This window comes from Pectinophora gossypiella, chromosome 22 (assembly GCF_024362695.1).
Source record: "Pectinophora gossypiella chromosome 22, ilPecGoss1.1, whole genome shotgun sequence".
NCBI classification, from domain to species: Eukaryota; Metazoa; Arthropoda; class Insecta; order Lepidoptera; family Gelechiidae; genus Pectinophora; species Pectinophora gossypiella.
In genome coordinates, this window is record NC_065425.1 from 9,508,031 (window position 1) to 9,535,239 (window position 27,209).

The 27,209-nt window shown below is 37.4% G+C and overlaps 2 protein-coding genes across 4 annotated transcripts in view; one reads left to right on the plus strand and one right to left on the minus strand.

Moving 5' to 3' along the window:
• Nucleotides 1-639: 639 nt before the first annotated feature.
• Nucleotides 640-19,507, minus strand: LOC126376988 (serine/arginine repetitive matrix protein 2). 3 transcript variants are annotated; one of them, XM_050024554.1, is made up of 8 exons: nt 19,321-19,507; nt 15,063-15,238; nt 12,327-13,940; nt 9,841-12,254; nt 8,294-8,410; nt 6,965-7,105; nt 6,558-6,694; nt 640-6,172 (listed from the first exon to the last, which is right to left on the minus strand). In XM_050024554.1, exons 2-8 carry the CDS (start codon nt 15,234-15,236, stop codon nt 6,018-6,020), a joined length of 4,752 nt encoding a protein of 1,583 aa, XP_049880511.1. In that variant the 5' UTR covers nt 15,237-15,238; nt 19,321-19,507; the 3' UTR covers nt 640-6,017. The 3 variants fall into 3 exon arrangements, with proteins under 3 accessions (XP_049880511.1, XP_049880513.1, XP_049880512.1); XM_050024556.1 differs by lacking the exon at nt 19,321-19,507 and adding an exon at nt 19,051-19,191; XM_050024555.1 differs by lacking the exon at nt 19,321-19,507 and adding an exon at nt 19,038-19,191.
• A 3,362-nt stretch (nt 19,508-22,869) lies between these two features.
• The window catches only part of LOC126376970 (uncharacterized), a 28,380-nt gene continuing 24,040 nt past the window's right edge, over nt 22,870-27,209 (plus strand). Inside the window, exons 1-5 of the mRNA XM_050024525.1 lie at nt 22,870-23,195; nt 23,543-23,712; nt 24,534-24,673; nt 25,003-25,159; nt 25,416-25,574. Of these exons, the coding sequence (XP_049880482.1) occupies nt 22,870-23,195; nt 23,543-23,712; nt 24,534-24,673; nt 25,003-25,159; nt 25,416-25,574 (952 nt within the window). The remainder of the gene's footprint in view (nt 23,196-23,542; nt 23,713-24,533; nt 24,674-25,002; nt 25,160-25,415; nt 25,575-27,209) is intronic.

A 27,209-nucleotide genomic window follows, 5' to 3' on the forward strand; every position in this document is an offset into this window, starting at 1 on the left:
ATAAATTTTATGCTTGTTGATTACCCGTCCCTTTCCTTTTATACGGATAAGAAAATGGCAGATATACCTAGTTATAATAAAATTAGATGGCGTTTACAGGAATTAGCACCATTACGTCAGTAAAGTTCATTATAACGTAGCATCACGCCTATATGTCCGAACGGGTAGGCAGACAAACATGAATTCAAACTCGCAAAATCGAATTCAGTGATTTCCATCCGGGATTCGAACAATCATCATAAAATAATTTATTAATCATAAAAATATAATCATAATTAAAAAAAATATAATCATATTTTTGTGGCTGCAAACTGTCTTCTGATGACTTATAACAATAACACTGCCCACCATTATAGGCTTTAGGCTATTTAGTTTGGTAAGGGTTGTACCATATCTGGCTGCACAGAACAGCATTTGTTCCGCCTGCGTGGCCGCACACTGCATGTCGCTCTCCCACTCTTTCTCGCTTTAGCAAATAGCGGTTCTGAGTGACAGAAAAGGATAAAAGCGTAGGAAAGTGAGATGCGGTGCGGCCATGAAGTTTACCCCTAAGTAGGTACTCCAAAAAATTGTTTTATAGCACTGACTCGTTCTTAGGGACACTGGTAATTTAGTAGGTACTCAAATCAAAACAAAAAATATCTTCAAAATACTTTATTTCTCAACAACGTTATGTATAAAACATTCTCACTGTATCTGTAAGTATGTACTAAGGACTATCAATACTAAACACTGGACTTTCCAAATGTACATGAGGCGACATAACCTCAAATCAGTGGTCTCTTCAAAATGGCGCGAAATCATTTCAAGGATTTTTTAAATTATACAATTTTTTTCTGCTTTTTTATTTTTAAATATACTTGTGCTTTCGACTTTTTTTTCTAATGATTCGCGTCATCCTAAAAAGACTTAAGAAACTTCAGGACAAGTTTTATCCTTATCTCTAAACCTATAAGTTCCAATTTTATTGAAGCGTGATAAGCATTTCAATTTTAATTAACGTAGCAACCATAAATTCGTTCGTTTGTATCCCAATTCTAAATTAAAATTTTGTTATCTATGCTGTATAGATTTTTTCGATTTTTGTTATTCAAACTCTGTTATTCATAATTAATTATAATAACAACACTATTATAATGTTACTTACACATAATATTTGAAAAGTTACACATGTAACTAAAGTGAATTACGAAACCAAATATGCGTTCACGTACAAAATCATGTTTTCTTTTAACCATAGAGTTATACAGCATAGAGTTCGCTCACAATACCATATTTATTTTTTATTTCCAATTACATATAATTATGTACAGTTGAACTTATAGTACTAAAGTCGTAATGACAAGAGTATGAAACACAATTTAGTAGTGAGAATGTCTAAAGTACAATATCCATTTGAAGACTTAAGTCTCTTAGACGATCAATTTTGATTGACAAGATTGATCAATCCTAATAATGGTGCCTATTCGAGCGGACACAAACATAACCTAATTTTAGTTTGACAGCTGCCGTCCTTCACTTACAATACGTGCAAGAAAGAGATAGACCTGTCAAATTAAGTTAAAATAAAGTTGGTGGTTGCATGAATCGACACCAATGTCTAAGCTGCCGTTTTTATTCAATATAAATTGAAAGCAACTGATATACTGGTGCTGACTCCAGTACACACCATCTAATTTTGTTTTAATTTATACCTATATTTATTTTTCCGCCGAAAAGGGAAACGACGGATGATTGACAACTCTTAATTTTAAAATGAGTGAATGAATTAATAACACGGACGAAACAAACAATTATTTCGCTGGTATGCAACCCGTTTGACGTGCGCTATCAACTTAATTCTGTCGTGTTAAGGCCAATGTAATAAAATTATAAAGGTTATTTTAGATTTCTAAAATTGACGTGTGTTACATAAATTTTATGGCCGTCATTTACCCGTCCCTTTCCTTTTCGACGGATAAGAAAATGACAGATATAACTTAAAATAAAATTAGATGGTTTTTACAGGAATAAGCACCTCTATGACTATACAGTCTTGATATCAATTAAAATTGATCGTCTATAGAACGTCACACAACAAGTCTCACAATTTCGACAAGAGATATTTATCTACCACGGTAGGAAGTCCATGGCGTCAAATAACACAATCTACAACAAATTCACAACTAAACAACTAAATGCTAAGAGCCATGATGACACTTTCATAGCATATCGAGTATTGGCATAAGTGTTCATAATATGGCTATATTTTTCTTTAAATAACAAAATAAAAGTTATTTCTGTAACTGTCGACGACATCTTTTTCACACAGTTTTCCACAATTGAATGTTACAAAACATGTTATTTCAAATATGTTACGTAACATTTACGAAAATGAACGACATGTTATTTAAGCTATGTCACATGTTACACTTCGTAGATGGATACAAGCCGCCATAGTTGTCAAAATTGGCAGAAAAGTTGTAATTGCTTTAAATTTTTATCTTCAAACTTAAAATCCAGTTAAATATCCTTAAGATTTACTTAAAATAAATATCATCACAACGAAAAAACAGAATATCTAGTAACATTGACTAGGATTTCAAATAAGTAAATTATCTAAATAATGTACCTCTGTACGTAACAAACGATAGTTGACTCTTTCTAATATATTCACACGCATAAGTGTAAATAAGACAAATATAACCAATGCCGTTTCAATATTCCTTTTTTAACGCCCAAACATAACAATGAAAATTTCAACTAATATTTTGCCGAACAGTAATATAGATATATAAATTTTGAAGGACATATTAAACGGCATGCTATATTGTCACTATCGTTCGAGACACCTGTAACAAAACTGGCAGTCAAATGTCGCAAAAACTTATGATCATAGACAAAGAAAATAGTCGCTATGACACAACTAATGATCATAGACAAAGAAAATAAACTTACGGAATCCGAATGTGAAATATGGGGTCAAATACCTGTCTGTGGATTCTAATCACTCGGACATACTTAGGATTGGCCGGGACATATTGCTAATGGTGATTCCAGCAACTTTATTTTAAGTTAAACCTGTCATTTTCTTATCCATCCAATAGGAAAGAGACGGGTATAGGGGAAGGCACGACAATTATAGGCAGAAATAATAAGCAACCCTTTGCGCTTCGAAACGTTAGCTAGCTTACAACCTGACAGAATGTACTGAAGACTAGGCAGCATGGTCTTACGATCTTAGCCTGACCCTCAAATGGGCTAAATTAAAAAAAACAACCTGACAGAATCAAGTTGACAGCACGTGTCAAACGGGTTGCATACCAGCGAAATGCCTATTTGATTCGTTCATTCTTTCCCAGACTCATTAATTTTAAAATTGACAGCTGTCAACCATTCGTCTCTTTCCTTTTCGGCGGATAAGAAAATGACAGATATAACCTAAAATTAAATTGGGCATCTACTGGAATCTTTCACATATAAATAAAATACAATGTTGCTACATTGTACCAAAATTAATATCCCCAATATTACTCTACTAAGGATATGATATGTTTTATAGACAAGACAAGTTTTGGAACTTTTTCCAACTCAAATTCATATACGCTAATCTACAAAAGTAGGTATAAAGCAGTTGCGCACTGTGGTCTAAATTTTGTGCGCATAAGCCATCATTAGTGTATCTTTTCACCGCCATTGCAAGTCCAACTTCCATAGGATATGTTATGCCATTGGCACAAAACCACACACCGGACACTCCATACAAAAATCTCGGCGCCGCGTGAGTGCAAGCGAGACAAACAGTCCGCGCCTTACTCCTTAGCGTCTTATAGCCATTTAGCTTTAGTCTAACCCAAAGGGGGTGAGGTACATCCAGCTTAGCGCCCGATACGAATTAGTGCGGAGTGGAGAGTTACCGTTCTATATTGTTCTTTATTCTATGACGAAACAATAAGACTCGATAAAGGATTAATTTTGAGTTTTACGTAATTTTGCTTAAGGGAAGCTTTTTTTATACATTCAATCCACAGACATTTCAAAGTCTAAGTTAAGAAATTAATATGACTATTTTGTAAAAATACAAAACATTGGATAAACTTTTTATGGAATAATGTATATATGTTATATGTAACTGTAGGAACGCGCAATAACAAATTTTGGCACTTACAATCTCAATGGAAGTATAGTTTCTAACCATGATTCGTTGGACCATCGGATTTGGTTCACCATCGTACCAGAGAGCTATCGATACTCAGTCTGATTATTATCTAAGTTTATATGAATTTCTTTTTTCAAAGCGACCAAATCCTATAGTCTATGAAACGCTTATATTTACGCTTAGCAAAACTGTTCTTTTATTATCATTTAGGTATAAACTTTTTTGAAACACTTCATATTCGTGATAAACTGATCATAGCGCAGGAATCCTATCCCATACAAAACCAAAATCTCCATCAAAAATGGAATGTTAATAGATTCCATACATTTTCAACAGCGTTGCTAAGTTAGTCTTTTTTTTTTAGATTCTACCTTAAAGATTTTTTTTAGATATTTTTTACTTAAAAAGAGATATATTTACAATATTGCAAACAAAAACTTTAACATAATTAAAATATTTATTGGCTTATGGTAACGCGAAAGAAGAATATTATCTTATGATAAATAAGGCAGTGAAATTAAAGTGATTATTTTCTTCTGACCAATTTTTTGATTATGAAATTAGCCGACACTAGTGTAAAATATATATAACTATACAAGCAAGAAATGAACGTATGATTGTTATTGAAAAATGCGTATTTTATACAAAACTTCGTATGAAAAATATTTTTTTCTACCTATAATGAAAATAGCAAGCCTCTAGTCTCCGTTTTTTTATAGATTTCCAAGTGTTTCGTTTTATTTCAAAAGTCAACTACGCTTCATATGTTACGTTACACGTTTATTATTAAACTCGTTAATTCAAACTTTTTATTTCACGACACGTTATCCAAAAATGTTATATTCTTTTTTGTTACATTTCTGCAATTTACACGTTTTATTTTCAAAAATATTTGACAAAACTAAGTATATTTTATAACTGCCGACATATCATAAGAAAGAGGTAGTAAATTATACATAAAAGTTATGTAAGGAAGCAAAATCTATGGTAAATTAAAACTAGTATTTACAGCACTAACTAAATGTTGATGTACTAAAGTATACTAAGGAATAGGTACGGTGTGAGCAAAGTATAATCTAAACGAAGTGTCTTTGTCGATTGCACTAACGTTACATACAAAATTACTCGATAGAAACAGAAATTCCCTGGTATAGCATAAGTTTTGTTACACCACATAACTAATGAACAAACTAAATCGCCCGACGCGACATAGAATATGTACTTGAAATAAAAATGAGCTATTTTCCCGCGAAAATACTGTATTATCAATCATGCTGACCAAACATAGGAAATTCAAAGATTTTCATTCATAACGACATGATTTTCGGACCAATTGTTATGTTACTCTTCTGATACGGTTTGTTTCCTTGTTTTCACTCTTGTTCATGAGTGAAAGGAGTAAATATAAAATTCAGCTTAGCATTTCAGACATGTCTGAAGAATGGAAGGCGTTCGACTGGGAAACTATCACTTTAAGGACATAATTATTATATCTAAAGACTCGAATATAAGAAGCTACTACGCGATATTTTCTTACGATTCGTAACTCTGTCCGCCTAAACGTAATAGTCTAAGTTTTATAGACGTAATGTATCTTTTTTTTCTTAGAAAATTCTATAGAGAAGCCACGTGTGACACAAGGTAATAACCTAGGCCCAATATTTTATATTTTATACGAAACAATCTTTTAGACGCAGTCTCGGTCCCGTGTTGCTAACGAATGTTAATTACAGATAACAGTGTAGATCCCATATGAATCGTGCATTTTTTCGTCGTAAACAGTAGCATACAGATTTGATCCGTTCCTTACCAAGTATCTAGCATGTATGTGTAACAAAACCTCGTGTCGACACACAATCGTCAATCTTGTGAGCAATCGTCAAGGTTTGTCTTCCTTTTTGTCACCCTTGCGTTGGCTGAGAGTTTTCTTCATCTCTAACAGCATTTGTTCGAAGGACATGTCGTCATCACGGCGTGGTGGCGGCGCCGCCTGGCCGTGGAAGGCACTCTCTGTGTACTTCGCTTCTAGGCCATCTGTGGGGGAAAATTGGAAGGTTATAACATAAGCTGTCGACTATGTCCCATTTGGGGAAGAGGTACTTCCATCGCAAGATGAACTAAGTACCCACTCACACCTCACCGAGCTTTCTGTTAGACCAACGTGGCAGCCGTATCGCCGTCTATAATGGTCGAGCCAACTGTATTAGTGAAAACAGAACTTAAGATAGATTAATAACTCATTGGTGCAAGTCCGGTGCCGGGTTTTGAACCAGCGCTTTAAACCGGTAAACCACAGGACCACAGTGACCTTATGTGTGAATTGCTTCGATATGGTGTAACCCCAGAGATAACTTTTGGATCAGCCCACTCCTCACTGGTTAGGGATAACGGGCGTGGGTTTAAGCTTGTGTGCACTCACCGAGATCAGCGTAGCTCTGCCTGCAGAAGGCGCGGCGCCCGCCGAAGCCGACGTCGTACTGCGGGAACGAGCTGGCTGCTTCTACTGCTGACCATGCGTCGTGCGCGCGTTGGTATGTCACGAATCCGTAGCGGGTCCTGACATAAAACATAACATTAGCTTTATGAAAATGACATTTTATTAATTCTGACGACATAATTATGTCGTTTTGTCGATTGGTGCTAATATGTGAGCCCAAATAAGTAGTGTGGTTCTGTCAAAATACGAACAAAATCACGTGACACGCATGTGTGTGTGGCAAAGTTCTCGATTTCGAGAAAATTTATTGAATCGATCGATAATTTTATCACGTTACGCACGTTATCGCTGCTGGTTGTTAAAATCCAAGAATCATGATACAAACTCACCCATCCTCCTTGCTATGCAGCCTCACTTCCATGACAGGCCCGAACTTGCAGAACTGAGACCGGAGGGCCAACTTGGTTATGTCCTTCTCGAGTTTGCCAACGAACACTATCCGACGCTCTTCAACTGGGGTGTTGCTCTCTCTGGAGACAATAAGAAAAAATAATGATGACCCTTTAGAAAACTTTTTCTATCGTGAAAATTTGTGTAAAAGTCCGACATTTTATCTGTTGAAAACATATAAATATTTAAGATTTTTAAATATGGAAACAATTTATAATGGGAACCTTTTTTAAAATTAAAAAATAAAAGGTTTCAAGACCTCGTTAGATGGCGCTTGTTAACTACGTTATCGGGCCATTGCCAAGATAAATTACCCACGACTAATTTTAAACTATTTTTTAATAAAAGATTTACTTACAGTTTAATGATTTTTAATCAAATTCATTAGTCAGTAATTCACTTAATTTTCAATAACAAAATTTACGTCCTCGGAATGTTGGAGATACCAATTTAATGGTATCACAGTGGTAACTCTTGTCATCAATGGGCTAGCAATGGCGGGTTGTCATAGGATTGAGCATATCTGGTATTCTTATCATCATCATCATCAATTTAAGAGCCACGATCTTGTAGGTGCAGCATTTTCCATGCTACGGTTTTTAGGGGAAAATAGGGCAGTGGTTTCCCTCTTGCCTTCCGCCCCGCAGTACTCTGTCCGACGCAAGTGGGATGACGCACAGAATAGTCTATTTCAATGCCGTACTAGGACTCCTGTCCTCCGCCTCTGAATAGTACTGAGTTACTGCTGCCCTCTGCCAGGTTCCAGGTTGTTGTTGCGTATGCCAGACAAATATCCTGCTTGGATCAAATATCCAGCTTAAGCTCCCTTAACCAAGTCTCTGCTGCATCCGTCACACAATGCAGCTCGGCTATACCACCTGGGAACCGGTGCAGAGGGCACTCGTTCACTATGTGAGATATGGTTTGGTCCGGGTGACCACATTCACAGTATGGTGACTCCTTTAAGCCCCATTTACATAGGTGATGGTTTGACTTTCCATAGTCGGTCCTACACCGGTTCAGTCGTGTCCAGATTTTTCGCTTGGAGTCAAAGCCAGGGACCCTCCGCGAGGGATCCTGGATAAGGTCCGAATTTGTGCCGTCGAACAGGTTCCAGGTATTCTTATACCATGACAAATTTCATAGTAATTTCGTCTTTGACGTTTAGTAATAAGTAACTGATTTGACTAGTTGGAAACTATTGGAAACTAGCCTATTGCTTTTATGTGACCCTTCAGTCCCTTTTTAGATAAAGGCAAGTAACTGACCTGTCTTCCGAGCTGTAAGGACTGCGGTACCCCTTCTTCCGATAGTCATCCCGGCGGTAAGAACTGCTCGACCGTCGCGACTTCCTCGACTCGTCTGAAGAACTCGACGACGAAGAACTGTAACGAGAAGATGATGGAAATGTTACATTTAGAATGACTCTGGCAAAGAGTAAGGAATAATACTACGTATAGAACGGCAACACTCCGCTTTCCACCAGCGGCTTCATCTTCTATCGTGTCTTCTGACGGTTACTATTGAGCCGCCAAAGGCCCCTGACATGACTCATGCGGCTGAGCTAGGTTTTCCTCAGCCCCCTCAAGACATACTTTAGTCTTCAATCGTATAACGTCAGACGTCACACACACAGCGCGTGCGGCGCGGTTACCGTGCAGAGCCTACTGAAGATTTGACAGATCCTGTCTTTTACAGAAGTGACTGCTTATGTGGCCTTCCAACCAGCGAAGGGAAAGCCAGCCCAGTACAGGTTAGCTTATGTACCTCCGAAACGCATTTCCCGATTATGTGGGTCCAAGTTTAGGCCCGTGCTGGATTCGAATTGGCGACCTCACAGTGTGACTCAAGCGTTCTTCATACTGGGCTACCACGACTACCATCTCCTATACTTCATTAAATAAAACAAATATCACGCAATACACGGTAGTTAAAAACGCGTCATGTACGACAAAGAGCACTAATAATAATGAGTATAATTGAAAAAGAAAACTTTGTATGTTTTTAAAAAACGTGAATTTTTAACATACATCACCTTTTTCTCTCAGCCACCATAATTAATCACACATATAAATAAAATACTTTAATATTATTATTTACATAAAGAAACAAAAGTTTATACTATAAAAGACTTTTTAAGAAGCTACAAAATATCATAGACAAGATCTCTTAGGAACAAGATGGGAACCCTCTGTACTCTAAATCTGTCTGATAACTAATATGAATGGCGCGATAAAGCGATGTCTATCTAATCTCCAGTGTACTATGTCAGTGAGCTAGATAAAAAATCTCATTTTAGTTAAAAGCAGCCCATTGACCGACTTAACTCATTTTTTAGTGCAAAATATGAAGCCTTCGGTCAACATTTCGTTTTTCGCGAATCAATTGTCTACAAGGCCAGTGAAGGCCGTCTATTTCATATTTTTTATGTCTTTTTTCTCAGGCAACAATACCGCATATTTAATTTTAAGGTAAGTTTATACGAGAATGCCGCTATCTTTGCCGTGATATAGTTCTCGTGCAAAATATTTTGTAGTGGACCGTTCACTATGGTATTAAACGACAAATGATTTTGATCAGTTAATAAATTCATAATTCAAGTTCTAGAGTGAGACTACTATCGAAGACCGTATTTTATCTCCTTAACATGTATCCCATTTTTATTCCGCGATCCGTTTAGCTAATCTGAAGATTTGAACGACTGCCAATCTGCCCTTCCCACGCGAAGGGGAATAAACCAATAGCAGGGTAGGTCATGTAACTACTTCAGATGCTAAGAATACAAAATTCGCAAACAGCAGTCAAACAAACTCACCTAGAAGACGAATCTGAGCTTTCGGAAATCGTGGGTTTCCTCGGCGGTGGCGTCATGGATTTAGTCTTCGTCTTTCGCTCCCCGTTATGTTGCGGACTCTTCTTCCTAATCGGACTGTTAGAGCGTGCCTCTACTCTTGATCTAGATCTATTAGAGCGGTACTCTCTGGAGCGATCCTCTCTTGAGCGGTCTCTCCTTGTAGATGGAGATCGTCGTCTATAAGGCGACCTAGAGCGACGTTTCCGTCTATACGGCGAATCTGATCGACGATAACGCCTGAAGCGCCCACGGGAACGCGATCTGCTCCTACTGTGTGACCTTCGACGTCTCCGACTGCGGCTTCTAGACCTCGAACGACGATATTTCTCGTATCTCTCTTTCGATCGTGATCGTTTGCCTTTAGATTCTGACCGCGCGTGACGTTCCTTAGGTTTCTCCACTTCGGTCTTTGGAGCGTCCTTGCGCACAGGACTGCTCTCGCTAGACATCGACATATCGCTGTCGTTTCGCTTGCGTGGAGGAGTTTTCTGTTTCGTTTCTGGCAAAGTGACCAGTTCAGTGAACTCTGGATCTGGGTCTGTTTGAGTGATTATAGTGGCATGCTCCGGCTTGGGTCTGTCTTTACCTAAATGCAATATAATTTTGTCTTCTCCATGGTCAGCTTTAACATCGTATTCGCGTACGATTGTCGCCTTGACCAACGGCGCTTTTCGCTTAGGAGAGTTCGATTTAGAACGTTTCTCGCTACATTTGCGTTCGGTAATTTTTTCAGGCGCCTTTTTCATAACGACGTCTTGTATGCTTGCGAAAAGAGAATTGCTAGAAATAGTGTCGACTTGTTTCTCGACGCTCTTCAACGCAGCCGTTATGTCCTTGTAGCGTGCTCTGTCAATTTTGGTCTCTGCTTTCTTGTCATCAACAGGACTCTTTTTATCTCTCTTAAAGGAATCAAACACGTTTTGTTTCAGAACGTGGTCAGACTTCTTTATCTTGAAATTGATGAGAGATTTAGCGTCTGTCGGTGATTGAGACTGTCTTCTCTGCACAGAGCTTTCTAGTTCTTTGAAAACGTTTTCATCTGTGTTAGTTCCAATGCTGACCATTACAATTTCTTCAAATTCTGCAGGGACTTGGGGCTTTTCCATAGGGACAGGCTTTGATTCTACTGGTGCCATTCCTACGATTTTCAACATCTCAGCATCGCTAATCAGTGGCTGCAGTTCTAAATTCTCAACTTTCGGTATCTTGCTCATGACTATGTCCTCATCTCTCTTCCTCATGGCCTCTGCTTTCTGTTTTTTAGTATTCATTAGGATTTTCCTAGAAGCTTCTCTAATTGGATCGAAAATTTTCTTAGGAGCTTCGTTGGATTGCTCAGCTTTACTTGTCATGCCATTGGGTGGTATTTGGTTAGCTATACATTTAGGTGTCTTATCGTTGTTAAATGGGTTAGGCATGTCCGGGAATATCGCTTCTGGGCTGACTTGCGCGGAACTGTTGTTTGAACTGACACACCTTCTCATCTTATACTCTCGTAAGTTCAATTTCTTCCTTTTCTGTGGTTGTTCTACGTCATTTTTGTTCGGAATTTTAGTTACTATACTAATTTCTTCTTCAAATGATCGTTTCTCGGGTTTAACCTGTAAGACCTGAGGAATCTGGACGTCTTGTTTGTTACTAAAAAGTGCTGTGTAAAAATGTTCCGCTTTTGGACGGGCTTCTTCTTTCACTACATTGGTACAGTTCTCTATACTACTCACACTTTTTTTGTTGCTATCTAATTCTTTAATATTTTTTACACTTTTATTTTTTATATTGTTCTGAGCATCTACTTTAGCTTTTGTTTCAGTTTTTTCACTCAAACTAGACTTACACTTTTCAATAGGTTTATCTTTCTGAGAGTCTTTAACATCACAGTTGAGAATAACTTCAGATTTATTTTTAATAGTTAACTTAATGCTACCGTTAGAATTTTGACTACAGGGAGTATCACTTGCTTTACAAGCATCTTTGACGATCACAGAACTGTTGCTTTTATCTTTATCTTTAAAATCGTTCGACGCACTGTGCACTGGTGAGAGTTTTTTACGTGTCGGTGGCGCTATGACTTTAACAGTTTGTTTCACACTAGGTTTTTTCATTTTAATGTCATTATCATCACCTGGTTTTTTGTTTTTATTGTTTTTTTCACTTTCGTCGTCACTACTGAGGGCGTACACTACTTTTTTATTTTTGCACGAGCGGTGCCGCGAACTGAGAATGCGGCTGTTACTGGAGAGCACCTCTGGCTTGAGGAGGCTCTGTCCGCTCTTGATGTTGGGCAGACTGAACCGCTTTTTAGACGAGCAGTAGTCGTGGTCCGAGTGCACTGGACTGGGCGATCTCCTGACTGTGGCGTTAACAGTCGACGGCATCTGCAATTACGTTTTGAGATACAGACCGCACTTTTAAACGGACCTGAGGGAAATTCAAAACGGAATACTTACCAGGATCTGTCGCATTTTCGTCTTGTTCAGTTGAACGCCGGCGTCCTGCAAGCGCATACCGTTTGTCAAACTCACACTTTTCACTTTTGGTTCTTCACTTTTGATCACTTTTTTCGGCTTTGTGTTCAGTTTTTCTGTCGCCTCGAACTGTTCCAAGAGCGAGTTCAAGTTGTTCGCTTCCAACACCGGTATGACAGTGTCGTTACAGGATTCTACATCCACAAAGTCGTCCGGCTCTGCTTTCACATCACCTTTCTCTTTCTTAGCTGTAGTTTTTTCAATGCAAAAGTTAAGGACGGTCGATTTTGGTGGAGTAGGTTTTATAGGTGTAGACGTTCTCACTTCTGGTAACTTTACGGGTGTCTTAACCTGAGGAATTATAACTGGATTCACAATGGATTCCACTGGATGTTCAATCTCCATATCTTGATGGCTTAGGTCATCTTCAGTTATAACCTCAGATTTTTCCTTTGTTTCAGATTTGCTTGTTATTAAGAAGCTGTTTACATCTTCGTCTGTCAGAGCGCGTGGAACGTCGTCGCTTTTGGAACTGTTGGCAGACCTATCTTTCTCATTATCGAATGTCAAGTCAGACAGATCTAGGTTCAAATCCTCGAAGCTTAGACAAGTTTTGGCATCGTCTATGTCTAGACAAATGTTGTGCATCGGTGACTGTGGTAATGAACATGATCGTTGTGCGCTTTTGAACTTTGTATAAGTCATATCCTCTAGAAGAAACCTCTTCAAATCCTCAATGTTCGGCAGAACCTCCAAATCGGATTCGTTAATTGGTTCCTCTTCATGGACTTCATCCTGATCTATGTTTTGGTCTATGACATTTTGCTCTATTACGTTTTCATCTATAACATTTTCATCTACGCCATTTTCATCTATAATGTTTTGATCTACGACATTCTGGTGTACAATGTTTTGATCTATAGGATTCTGATCTATAATGTTATGATCTATGACATTTTGACCTACATTTTGATCTATTATGTTTTGTTCTATTACAATTTGAGGTATATTCGGCGTCTGGACAAAGAACTCTTCTACGTTTACCGTCTTAGGAACTTCAAATTGCGGATGGTCTGGCAATTTTTCTTTTATAAAGAAGTCATCTACATTTGGTGGTTTGTGTTTTTCTTCTTTAATAAAGTATTCATCTACGTCTTTCACGACGGGTTCGTCTTTCACCGCCAGAATATCCTTATCTATGTCCTCTTTAATGAAATATTCGTCGACATTTGAAACTACTGGAGTGTCAAGATTGAAATTTAATCCATCTATTCCTTGGCTGTCGCTGAGCGACCTTCTGTGTGGACTTTCTTCTTGTGGATATTCTGGCTCGAGTGACTCTTGAGCGACAGGGCTTTTGATAGCAAAGTCGTCACATTCCTCGTCATCTGTAGAAGCTTCCATGTCAAGGTCAGGGTCGACAGCGAATACCTGTATGACATCATAGTCTGCTCCTTCCACAAGTACTTGTTCCTCAGGGTTGTCCGTCTCTGACACTTGGACACTGTCTGAAGGTTGATCCTCATATGTTAACTCTTGGACTTCTATATTCTCCTCCTCATCAGAACTTGTGTTTTGACTTCGCGTCATGTTTATCTGAAGTGAAACAAAATCGCTTTTAATTTTATGTCAATTTATACATAATAAAGATTAATAAGATAAAAAAATCCTCATTTAGTGTATTTTAATTTGTAATTATTAAAAGGTCTCAGAACAGAGGTTCCTAAAAGACGGTCCACGGAATGCGAGAGGCATTGGAACCTTCTGACTTAGTACTTAAGGGCTATTTATTACGTATGCGCCAAAATATCCTTAAATGGTAGTCCATGTTATGATATGTATTGTTCATCACTAATTTAAAAGCCACGCTCTTGTCGGTGTAGCATTCTCCATCCTTGTCTATCAAAGGACGATGTAAAGGGCAATGTATTGTTAGACATAGAAAATAAAAAACAAAAGAAACTTTGCGGCCGAAATTTCCAGACACATTAACAATAGGGTTCGGATTTCGAAAGGACTTTCGGTTTTACGACTTTAAACGGCTTCTTCGTGAAATGGCCTTTTTGGCGCTTACGTATTTTTGCCTTCCCAGTGACGATATGTATAGCATGGTATAATAAAACAAGGTATGCTCAATCCTACGAAAAGCCGCCATTGCTAGCAGTTTGATGACGTAGTTGTTACATGAGTATTACCATTTAAATTAGGATCTCCAACATTCCAATGACTTTATTCTTATTATTGAAAATTAAGCAAATTACTGACTAACGTAGGTACTTAATTACTGTCACTTGACTTGACACATATTACATGTATAAAATTCATCAAAACTATGATTATGATTACGTAAATATTTTTTTATGTATCTTTTACTAAAAGTTCAAAATTTTAATTTAAAAAAAGTAAATTAGAAACATTACTCGTGGGTAGGTAATTTATTTTGGATGAGATCGCGCGTCACGAGAGATCGTCGCGTGAGATCGAGAGTCAGCGCGGCTAACCTTGAAATGTTAGCTGTCACTTTTGAGCATACCTTGTTTATTATACCATGATGTATTATGTGTGTGTGCGTGTGTGTGTGTGTGTCTGTGTGTGCGCATGATATGCAATAAGGCCGCCAGATTGTACTGCACCTTTCGTCCATGTGTGTAAAACTTGTTTTGTATGTTGTGTGCAATAAAGTACATTTCTATTGCATGTATAGTATAGTATACTCACTGTCTGATTCCGGCTCCAGTCATGGCCATTCCAGTACTGTCCATACTGCTGGTACTCGGGGTTGGGCTGTTCGTACTCCGTGCTAGTCCGGGCTTCAGACTCGCTGCGGAGTATATTGTGACCTATGGAGCGGTACCGAGCCTGGTGGTATGTGTTCAGGACGTGTGACTCCATATCTGGAAACGGATATTCTTTATGTTAAACGATGGAATTTATAAAACATAACATAAACGGACTATATACGACCCACTACTGGGCACAGGCCTCCCCTCAATCAACCGGAGAGGCACCACTGTGGGTTGGTGGGGGTGTTTTACGGCTAACAGCCGGAACCAACAGCTTCACGTGCCCTCCGAAGCACGGAATCATTTTGCTCATTTTATATAACTGGGTTATTTATAGTTAGCTAGACCATTGCAGACAGCGATACGGCTCACGACCAATCACGTAGGTCTAACAGAAAGTTCGGTGAGGTGCGGGTACTTAGTTTGTCTGGCAATGGATGTACGTCTGACTACCCCATTGAGATGTAGTCGTGAGCTTATTTGTGTGAGTTATTTGTAGATACTAGTAAAGTATTAATTTTCTTAGTCATACAGATCTGCAGCAAGATCATGCCGTGATGACAGGGTTTTGATCACACTCCTCTTGTATGGTGCAAAACAGTTTGGAGGTCTGTGTTATAAAGGGTAAGTCTCCGCCCCGCACTGATTCGTATTTACTTCACCTCCTCTGGGTCTTACTTTAGTCTAAATATGGCCGACCGACGCCGCTAAGGAGTATGCGGGAAAGCGCGCGAACCGTCTGTCTAGTACGAACTTACGCGGTAGATTTTTGCATAGTGTCTGGAGTGTGGTTTTACCCTCATAGAATACTTAGTATACAAACAACATAATGGACCATTATATGGGCGACATCACATGTCAACATGTCCATCTTAGGACTTTGTAGGTGCCAAAAGTGTCTGCAAGATGTCTTCTTACTTGTGGTCCTGCCTATCCCATTCGGAATTACGGGCGCGAGTCAATTTATTCATGTGCATATGTACATGTACTCGAACTTTAGGGTTATTACTCATTATGTAATATAATATATTTATAATACTATTTTCATTTGTTTTAAAGTGGCTAGCTAACATGTTTAGAATCATTCATACCATTAAGTACAGAGTCAAGTGCTTCTTTGTTTGTTATTTTGGCAATATACCTAATTATTTATTAATATTTTTAATAATAAGTAATATATCATCAAAAAGATAACGAAACATAATCAATCACACTTGTTTTATTATCTGGTCTAACAGAATAATATCAAATATAATATTATTATCTAGTCTAAGTAATTAGTCCTAATTTTTTTTGTTATTGTTTATTATGAATTTCAGTTTCTAGGTTGACCTAAAGACTAAAATAATCTTGAAAAAAGTTTTAGAAAATTCCACTCAACAGTATCAAAAATTCAAAATATCTGTTTTTATTTTTATTGGCACATTAATGTTAATTTAGCAAATAATAGTGAATTCAAATAAAGTAAATATAATAAAGTAATTATTTTTTATTTAAATTAGACCCAGAACATTTTAGCAGCAAGATAATATTAAATTGACATTAATAAATAATTAACAAATAAAAAAATGTTAATCATTATTTTTTTCTGTCTCTCTAAACCCAAAACATTGTGGTCATCGCTTTCATTTCTTAAAAAATACCATAACACTGGCCATATTTCATCCTATCACTTTGACAATCAGCTGACCATTGTCATATCACAACAAACTGTCAGTTGCCATCATAATGGAATGATCAAAATACAAACAAAAAAATAGTAAAATTGTTTGAACCAACCAAATCAATATCCTTCATTAAATGATTATTAAATATAAGGACAATTTCTCACTTGTCACTTAAAACCTGAGGCTTCAAGGTAAGGTGTTGAACTTATCCTCAACTATTTACATGTTAAAGATCCCACAACCTTGGTAAATACTACGAAACTACTTTCATAATATGAAAATAAGTCTTTAGAATATTTAATTCAAATCTAGTTGACTCTGATCTTGTACTGCCGGGTGAAAGCCCTAAGCATTTTCTATTTGTCTGGCCAAGTAGTAAACAATGGAGGAATTGAACCAAACTAAGACTGAACTAATTAAAACCTTTGCATTGACTGAGCAATAACAACCAAATTGGGTGGTTAAAACACACTTGATTGGAACATTGTTAGCGCTTGAAGAGTTCCCTAAATTGTGTGTACCTCCTGAGGCTAATGTATAAGGCATATCAAGAAAAATCATACTGAACTGATCTTAATATTTTATTAAATGTTCCCCATTCCATATTTGCAATCATTTTATTACATCATTACTCATATACATTACACAATTTAAGTAATATTTAATTACTTTACTTGTTAATGTATAATAAATATGACAAATAATTATGTTTTTTATGCAATAGAATTTCCAAATACACTGTTGGAACTTAGAACTGGGGGGTTAAAAAGGCCACATCGAAGCAATTTATCCAAAAAAGCAATATTGCAATTTGACATTTGCGCATATAAAAGTAAGTGCGCAATGCAAACAAAGTGTCACACAGCAATATTGCTTTCTTGGATGAATTGCAACAATGTGGCCTTTTTAGACCCTTGTTTTCACTTCTTCCTATACTGCTATTGTATTTTATTTTTGTAAAATAAACTGGTATTGATTCACAAGTTTTTTGTAAGACCAGTGTGATAGGGGAGCTGTATTGCCATATATAATCGAGGAAGCTTTTTTAGTGAAAATCGCACTATTGATAAATAACTCTTTGAACAGTACCGGAGTTTGAACCTCTCTATGTTTAAAAAGCAAGACAATGACACATAAGACAACAGACCTGTGCTTCAGAAGGCATGTTAAGCCTTTGGTTCTGGTTACTACTTACTGGTGTAAGTACGTAGTTGTTACAAGAGCCATGTCAGGGGCCTTTGGCGGCTCAATAACAACCCTGACACCAGGGTTAATGAGGTTAATAATCCACCCCACAACCCACATGATAAAAGACAGGACCACTGTAACTACCCTCATTGACTGCCTTCAATGAAGTCCTAGATGCAGCAAATGGTAACAAGTTACCAGTCCATCAATGATATAGATAGTCGGTAAATCCCCAATCAAAGGGATAAAACCCTTGCCATTGTTTTATTGTCCGCTGATAGAAAGGTGAAGTGTAAATAACATTACAGAGGGACTCTCATTTTGTTGACTCAATTCTTTGGCAGACCAGGCAGTCAAACAGGCCACATGGAAGCAATTCATTTAAAAAAAAATTGCGCATATAAAAGTATGTGCACAATGCAAACAATTTCGCATATAAAAGTATGTGCACAATGCAAACAAAGGTCAAAATAGCAATATTGCTTTTTTAGATGAATTGCTTCAATGTCGCCTTTATAACTACCCCAGGTTTTATGAATTTCCATTCTTACCATAATGAGATCCTATGAAAATACATATTTGGGTGCAGCTACTGGTAACATACTGGCAATTAAATAACCATAATATGGTATTTTATCTATGAATTGTTTGTTTTGCATAAATAGTATCACAAGGTAATAGGTTATACAAACATTATAACAACATAACAAATTAATAGAAGTTAAGCATTAAATATAACATCAAAACGGTAAGTTCACGCGTCATGTGTCGCGATAGGATAGATATAAACACTTTCGCACAGATATCCGCAATCTTAACACGACACCGACATGTCCGAGATAACGACTAAAACTTCTCCACCAAAATGGCAAATAGACCAAAACGTAACAAACACCACGTGATTTAAACACAAAACGCGTGCCTGCTCTACCCCACGCGCCGTCTCACTACAGATAACGGTAATTCGCGAAAAAAGTGCACTATTATCAACACGTTTTAGGTTATGTCCCGGAACCGTGGTATTTTTCCCCCGGACCTTTTAATCAGTAACTAACCTCTAAAACACACCTGCAATAGACCGCACAGCACTTTTTCAACAACATAAACTGATATTCTTCATTATATCGAAGCAAAACAAACAATATTGTTGTGGCCCATCGCGCGCGCTCCACGACCTAACCTTGATAACGAAAAAATTGTGATACAGATTTCTAGTTCAAGGTCCCATGAAAAAACTGAAAAGTCACATGAATGTATTACACAAACAAAACTGAAATATCATTACGACCCGCACAGAAATCTATTTTAAGACAAACAACAGATGAAAAAAGCACTAACCTTTACAACCTCAAGAGACGGCCTTATCCATGCATTTTTCAATGGATATCCACACCGTAAAACAATTCACACAGCACGAAACACTCACTGCAGTATTTAAATACACTATTAAACACAAATTGATCCGAAATTAATTTGCTTTTCGTAAAAAATTAACACTTTTTACGAAACATCACATGTTGCGAACTTCACGCACGACAGCAATTTTTCGATCGAAGTTGCCAGTATTAAAATATACATGCAGCAAATGGTAGGAAAAAATAAAGGCATGTGACGTACTATTTACTGTCTATATTAGGTCTATATACTTTCGCCGAGTTACCCCAAGGCTTAGTCAAGTTTTGCCGAGGGCTCAAGATTTTTTTTAGATATTTTTAATTGTCTAAACCGGGACTATGAGAACATATTGCTATACCCCGGTTAGACTATAACCGGGATTGTATATTCTTATTTACAGAACCATCATTTTCAGAGCACCAAAAGTCAATATTATTCGCGTCAACGCAAAAATCTGTACCGTCGGTGAAAAGTAATACAAGTCCAAAATTGAAGTTTTGAGAAAATCGAGTTTAAAGTTAAAAATATTCTAGCTCGTGACTTATAAGGAATAATGGAACAGAAGTTAGATGTGTCGATAGGTGATGATGGAAGGTTTCTTTTCTAATATTTAGTTATATTTAGAACCTAAACAGAAATGGTAGAGGATCAAAATAAATTACATGTATCAGTTGACACCAACTTTTATACTGTGTAAATTGATACAAGTCTACATATACCTTTTTACACACATAACTATACAAAAGTCATCGTTGATATATCATATTTTCAATTAATAATTTTACAGTCTTATTGTACATAAAACAAAATGTCTTGGAAGAAAGTTTATTTTATGAAGTTGTAGAAAGGCAAAATTCTATTTATTTTCTTTAAAAAGTTAAGAAACGTAACTTATATCAATTGACACAAACGATAAACTATAACGAATTTGTGTCAAGTGGTATAACTTGATTTATTTTTTCGGTTTTATTGTGTAAAATGATACATGTTTTTACGAATTTCTAGTAATAAATACATATAAAGATGGTACACGTATATATAGTGTAAGGTGGCGATAATAAAATATTTTGTTATGATTTTACTCTCAAAACTCATAAATAACCGGTCAAAACCACCACTGCTGCCCGCTACAAACACATTTTGTCCACCACACTACGCCCCTAATCAAAACCATTGTTGGTTCATCTTACAAATTCAATTATGATAATATTTACACCCCTAACAAATAAAGGTAAGAGGAATCATATTACGACTGGTCATTAGGAATGTTTCGGGCTAGCCTGGCAGCACGGCCTGGAGATAAAAGTGATGTACCTACGTACTTTTAAACCAAAATCACACAAACTGGTTAGTGTTACTTCATTCCTGCTGAAACTATTTAAAAGATTACAACTCATTCCACAATCAAAATCCCCTAAAGTATAGGTACATGTATCACGAAGAAAATGGGCAAAGCTTGCCCGGCGATCGAAGGGCGCATTTCCACAGAGGTTTTGATAATTCAATACTTCGAATTATCAAAATTCCCGGTCTAATGGTAGCCCGCAACATTGACAGAACCATAAACGGAGTCGAATCAATGTTGACGATAAGAATAGGTAGAGAAAATGAAGATCATTGATTCACCTTCAAACCTATAGGTTACACAGGGCTATCCTCAGGGTAGGTCTTATCACCTTTACCATGGTCTGTTATGGTTAAGCTAAATGAGTTCGTTTCCACAAAACTTTAGACGTAAGCACACGTTCCGCGTATCCTCGCGTATGGACCACTATTGTGAAGTGGGCAACTTCCCACTATATCATCATCATCCTCCTGCCTTTATCCCACTCTAGTTGGGGTCGGCACAACATGTATGGACAAATTACTTTAATGGGCTCAGTTTTCCGCATAAACGCAAGTGGTCCATTATGCGTGCTTTTGTTGACTATGTAAGCCAACCAGCTCCTTTCAGAAGCTCAAATACCTCCTGGGATTTCTACAAACTTTGTGACCTGGTTTAATTAAGTGGTTGTGCCCGTGGTGTTGCCAATTATTTATTCTTATCTAATTTATCCTACAAGATCCCACTGCTGGGCAAAGGCCTCCCCTTCCTCTTTCCATTTTTAACGGTCCTGTGCGTAATTCTCTCTTATATAATCAAAATACAGAAAAAACAATTTAACGGTGGTGCACAGAGTTCAGAGTAGTTGTTCCCTTTATAAAGACGAGAAAGCTCGACCAATTATTTACACCATTCAACGCGTTTGAGAAACTGGTAATCTTCTCTTGAGAAGATGTGGCAGATCCCGATGCTGCCGATGCCAAGCTGGATCCCAGTGGAACCTTAAACCCAAAAGTATGTACGATCATCTACAGCTGTGTAGGTTCAAAAATACTACTACCGGCGCTTGCATCAAAGATCTAACCAGCGTGTATTGAATGGCTTGCATATTAATTGGCGCTTGATAATATTTGGAGCTATTATTTCACGTCTACAACCTCCTTAGCAATGAAAGCAGCGTTCAATCTGCCACCGCTTAACCTGCATGTAATCAAGAAAACTATGTAAAACAGCTATGCTTCGAGCTAAGGGAAGGAGACTAATGACAGTTATGACAAATCTCAAATACCTCTTGACTAACCCTGCCATGGTGATATCGACGCCATGATCAGGACTCACAACTTATTGAGGTACTATTATTAAGTACTACAAGGCGGTTATAACAGAAAGAGAAAAAACACGGTTTGGTCTGAAGTACTAACGTAACCTATACCCATTCGCAATGCGGATCAGATATGGTTTGCTGTGGCTCTAGACAAAATGGCTTCCCATAGACAGGTTTATGCGGAGGTTACCCTAAGATACACACTGGTGGCGCATAGAATCGAACTTGTATGTATCATTATACACGACATGTTATTGATATCCAAGATCGTATTTTCTGAAATATTTAGATATATATTAATTTATATTACTTTTCACGAAAAAATAAATTTGGTGTTTGATGTTACAACTAAAATTATATCATTAAACACGGACCGTGAGAATTCAAGCATGGCGTGTATTTTAATATATCTTGAGTTGCATTTACTTACACCAAAATATTTAATGAAAATCTTCATTTCACTTTGATGCAAGTTAAGATGAATTATGTTACACGTGTTATAACAGCATGAATCCTTCACAAACAGTACTTATATCACTTTACACAAAAATTATCTCCGTATTTATAATAGCTACAGTTACGAGAATTAGACAGAAAGAAAGAGAATTTTTCGAACATGAAGTGTGTGCTAATAACTCAAAAGTGATACAACTCGAGTTGTATTACTTTTCACCGACGGTACAGAAATATCCTAAAATCTTTTGTTTTTTGCAAATATTCAGTTCGAAATTATATATGTCGCTAACCTTAGACCTACGATATTTCAGCAACTTTCGTAAGTACGTAACTTCCGATGCTCGAAAATTCAGTCAAAAACTAAAAATTGAATTATTTATTGTTTTAGATGCAGCACATACGTGAACGTACAGTCAGCATTAGTCCACAAACCCCTGAGATTCTCGAAATTGTTAAAGATAGTACATCTAGAGTGGACACAGTTTCCGAAGATCACTTAGAAACTAAAATACACCTAGAATACTTTTGCTGTTGTGACTGTCACAAAGAAGAAGCTCTCAAAGATGTAATTGACGGAAACACACCAAGATTTATCGACCCGAAGATTTTTGAAATACGACTGACTCAAAAGGAAGAAGAATTACGAGAACAGTTTAAGATAACTTTACAGAAAGAAATAGCCTATTTGAGAGAGAGATTTAATTTTATTCTGCAGTAAGTTGTTTTTTTATGTTCTATGATATTTGACGACAGCAACACCCTTGCCAGCCACCAAACTGGTGATCCACATCAAGCTGCTGCACCTTCTGGGAGTCAGCTGCATCGCACCAACACTTAAAGTCAGTTAATACTTACTTTAAGTGCTGGTGCTGGTAATCCAGCACTATCTCACACGCCTCCAGCATCAACCCTTACAAGTCGAAGACCATTGTATTTGTCACAAGATGCTCGATGCGTAATCTAATAGTTGTGACGATAATGTCCGTAATAACAATATCATAGACGTTAAGTATTAATAATAGACACAGACAGTCACCGAAAATATTCGTCACTTTGTCCAGAAATGAGCAAGTACGCACTTCGTATATGCTCCGCGAAGCTCATCGAGAGAGGAAGGAGAAGGTAGCTGCACTACAGACGCAACTGGAATGCAAGAATATGGCCGGACTGATGTATGTCATGTGTTCAGAACGGATGAAGAGCAAGATGGAGAAGTTACAGATTATTGAAAGTTAGTAACTTCATAATAGTAACATATTAGAGGCCACATGAAGGTCAAACAAATACACGTTTTTTGCTCAAATAAACACCACGTGATTAATTTGAGAGCTAAAACCAGATAAATAAGATAAATTAAGACGAAATCTCGAAATAGCTTACATAAAATTTAGCGTAACTTATTTTTCCCTTACAAACCGAATTAGCAGATACGAACAATCTTAAGTTGTAATTGCCATAATCAGCATAATTTCTATAAAATGTGGAGCAATGTCGAGTGTATCCTGTCTGAAACATGAGTTACGAAAAAGAAAAGCCATCAGTTAGAAAAAGGCAGTTTTGATGGAAAATAGGTTATTTTAAGTTTTCTTCTTTCTGATCTTTAGGAAATAAAATATTATAACACTATGATTTTGCAGTTATGCGCTGCGCAAAAGGTTATAGTGTAAAAAATATTTTTGTTATATAAATAGTATGGGGAACTATCAATGTTTAATCCTACGAACATTCCACAGCAGCGACACCTGATGGGAGAAATAGGCAGTTTTATCCTCATTTTTCTAACACGTGGTGATTTTGAACATCCAGGCTTTCATTTTTACAACATTCAGAATTTAATTAAATGTCTCACGTCTATCCTATTATTATGTGTACTTGTTACCTTTCCTTTTACCGAGACGAATTCTTTTGAAAAGGTTCTTTTTGTGCGTCTTCCAAGTTTCCCAAAGCTTAATCAATTAAAATTTTACTAGATATTATAATAATTATTCATCTGCCGCAAGAGTAACTGGCCTTTGTAGCCTTCGCAATGCGCACTAAACATTCTCTTTACAGAATACACAAATTATATTAACATGCTGAACGATATACTAGTGGAAGGCCAAAATTTGATTCTCGATCTCTCTCGTGGGTACAAAACTGCTGCAAGAATCGATTACGAATGGAGAGAAAAAATGAAAAAAGTTGTTGGAGAGGTAACTATATTTTTTTAAATAATTTAATTATAATAATGCAGTTTAGAGCACTCACCACGGAGTTCTAGTGTGATCTACCATCCAGTGCAAAAAATAACAAAAAAACAGATCGCCCATGAAGCTTTCTCAAGACACACGAGCACACTGGCAGGCAGGCAAAATAGGGATAGAGAGAGAGAAAGAGAGAGAGAGAGAAGGTATGTATGAAAGAGTCAGATATATATAAAACACCAATCTAAGTAAAGCAGTGTTGCCATTTCCAATAGTTTCAATCAGAATATATTTATTTTTTCATTTAGATGAGAAAAATATTTAATTTTTTTTTTCAGTTTCAAGGTTTTGTATGCCATTTCACCAAAAGTACGCCAGAGCAAACGCAATACTTCTTTGACTTACCTAATCTTTTAAAAACGGAAGCAGCTGTAGAGGACGATCCTAATGAAGATCCCATCGAAGAGGAATCATCGATGCAGCTCACTACACCTGGTTATTATTGAAAGATATATTTTATTCATCGTAAAGTACACAGGCATCTTGATAATGCTGGTAACACTGACGTAGGCAAAAGTCTTTGTAGCCAAACCAAAAACTACTAAAAAAATATTTGTTGACGTTGACAGTGCCTTATTTTTCTTTTCGTAAATTTATTATAGATGGCGTTGTAAAATAAAAACCGGCAGCCTTTACTTATCTCTTTTCGCCATTTATAAGGTGTTGTTCGAGTTCGTATTACATTTTACAGAATCGGACATAAATAAATCATGGTGGGAACGACTGGAAGACACAAGCCGACCTTTTGTCGTGTACGGAGACATGGCAGACTTCAAACCGCCGCAACGGCGCGAAACTTTAAAACGAATCAAAGCCGCCAAAACTGCGCCAAAGAAATGGAAAGAATACAGTACATATTGCGAATTATTATGTATTTATTGTTGGTTTCGCATTGGGATGGTCTTCGACCAATATTCGTCGTCGAAGGGTATGGTAGAAATTGCTTATAGGCATAAGTACATTCCAAAGTGCAACATACCATTGATGCCAGCCATTGATGTATCATAATATAGGTACATTTAGTCTAACAGCAATTAATATAATACTTAGATGGCTCAGTTAAATAATTAGAGAACACAGGACAGAAATATAGTAAGTTTGTAGTATACATAATGTAACGGTGTATAGGTACGTACTTATACGCTCATTATTTAATACCTAATGTTATTAAGCGAACTCCACTCCAACTTGGGTATAGATTGTAACGAATTTTGTCTTTATGAATAATTAAAAATAAGCAGCAGTGGGACGTATACAGGCTGTTAGTGACGTCGTAACGAAAACTTTGAGGGATGCTTGAGCCTAGTGATGGGCAGGGAAAGAAAAAATTGGGTGGGAAAGAAAAAATATCGGGAAAATATGGGAAAATAAAATAAACACCCGAAAAATTCCCGAATCATGGGAAAATATTTTTTATTTAATTGTTTTTAATCTTATTATTATTTGTATGTCGTTTCCATGTCTCGGGTCGGGTCTGTCATGGAGTCCCGGACTTTTGGAAGGCGTGCGTGGGGCCGAAGCCAACACGTAGAGGCCCCTTAAGACAATTTACTCTAAATGTGTTGTGACACCAACCGGCGATTATCCCTGTATGCACTATGGGAGTGCACCCAAAGACAATCCCTGGTTCGTGTAGGACTATTGCAGATTATGGGAACAAAAGGAACTGGGCTATTGGGTTGGGGGTTAGTGAACCTATATACTGGGGCTATGGGGGACTATGACGCCTGCTCGACCAATGTTAATAACAGAGATACATTGGGCAGGCGGTGACTCGTCACTCACTGGTTGGGCCACCTATCTAGCCGACGCGACTGGACGGCAAGGCAGCAACATGGTTGTGAGCATCTCAGGGTGTCAAGAGGTGTACACCGTTTTCTGCGAGGCGGTTTACCCGCCTTACCAACTCGCGACTTATGCATCTTTCACTTCCACCCTGCGAGCGTATAGCTCTAACGCCCCACTCTGGCTGGCCAATGAAGTCAAGCCAGAGGTGAGAGTCCTGCGGCCCCCGCTAAGGTCCACTCCGGCCAGCCAGTACTGTCACCATCTTTGTTGCTCTTCTTTGGACTCTCTCTAGTAGTGCAATGTCCTTCCGATAGTAAAGTCTCCATATTTGAAACCCATGTTCTAACAGCGGTTTGACGTAAGTAAGTTTTGTAAAGCCTAAGAAACAATTCCGTATCTATATGATAAAAAGCTTTTCTAATTATGTATAAGAGGGAGTTATCCTTCTTAGTGATTCCAATAATGTGTTCGTCCCACTTTAGATTATGTGTTATCGTTATGCCAAGGTCTTTTTGTTTTTTAACACACTCGAGAGGTTTTGAGTCAATGGTGTAACTCAACGTGGGGTGGTTACTGCCAACATGCAACACAGTGCATTTGTCTACGTTTAATGTGATTAGCCAATCTCGGGTCCAAGCAATTACTCTATCAAGATCATCTTGGATTATATTATGGCTAATAAGTGGATTCCCTGTTA

Excerpts from the sequence above, each read along its gene's own strand:
- LOC126376988 (XM_050024554.1), bottom strand. The coding sequence starts at position 15,236 with ATGGAGTCACACGTCCTGAACACATACCACCAGGCTCGGTACCGCTCC. Across the intron at positions 8,411-9,840 it reads AGCTCAGATTCGTCTTCTAG|TTCTTCGTCGTCGAGTTCTT; the intron begins GTGAGTTTGTTT and ends TTCTCGTTACAG. Across the intron at positions 6,173-6,557 it reads GCAGAGCTACGCTGATCTCG|ATGGCCTAGAAGCGAAGTAC; the intron begins GTGAGTGCACAC and ends TTTCCCCCACAG.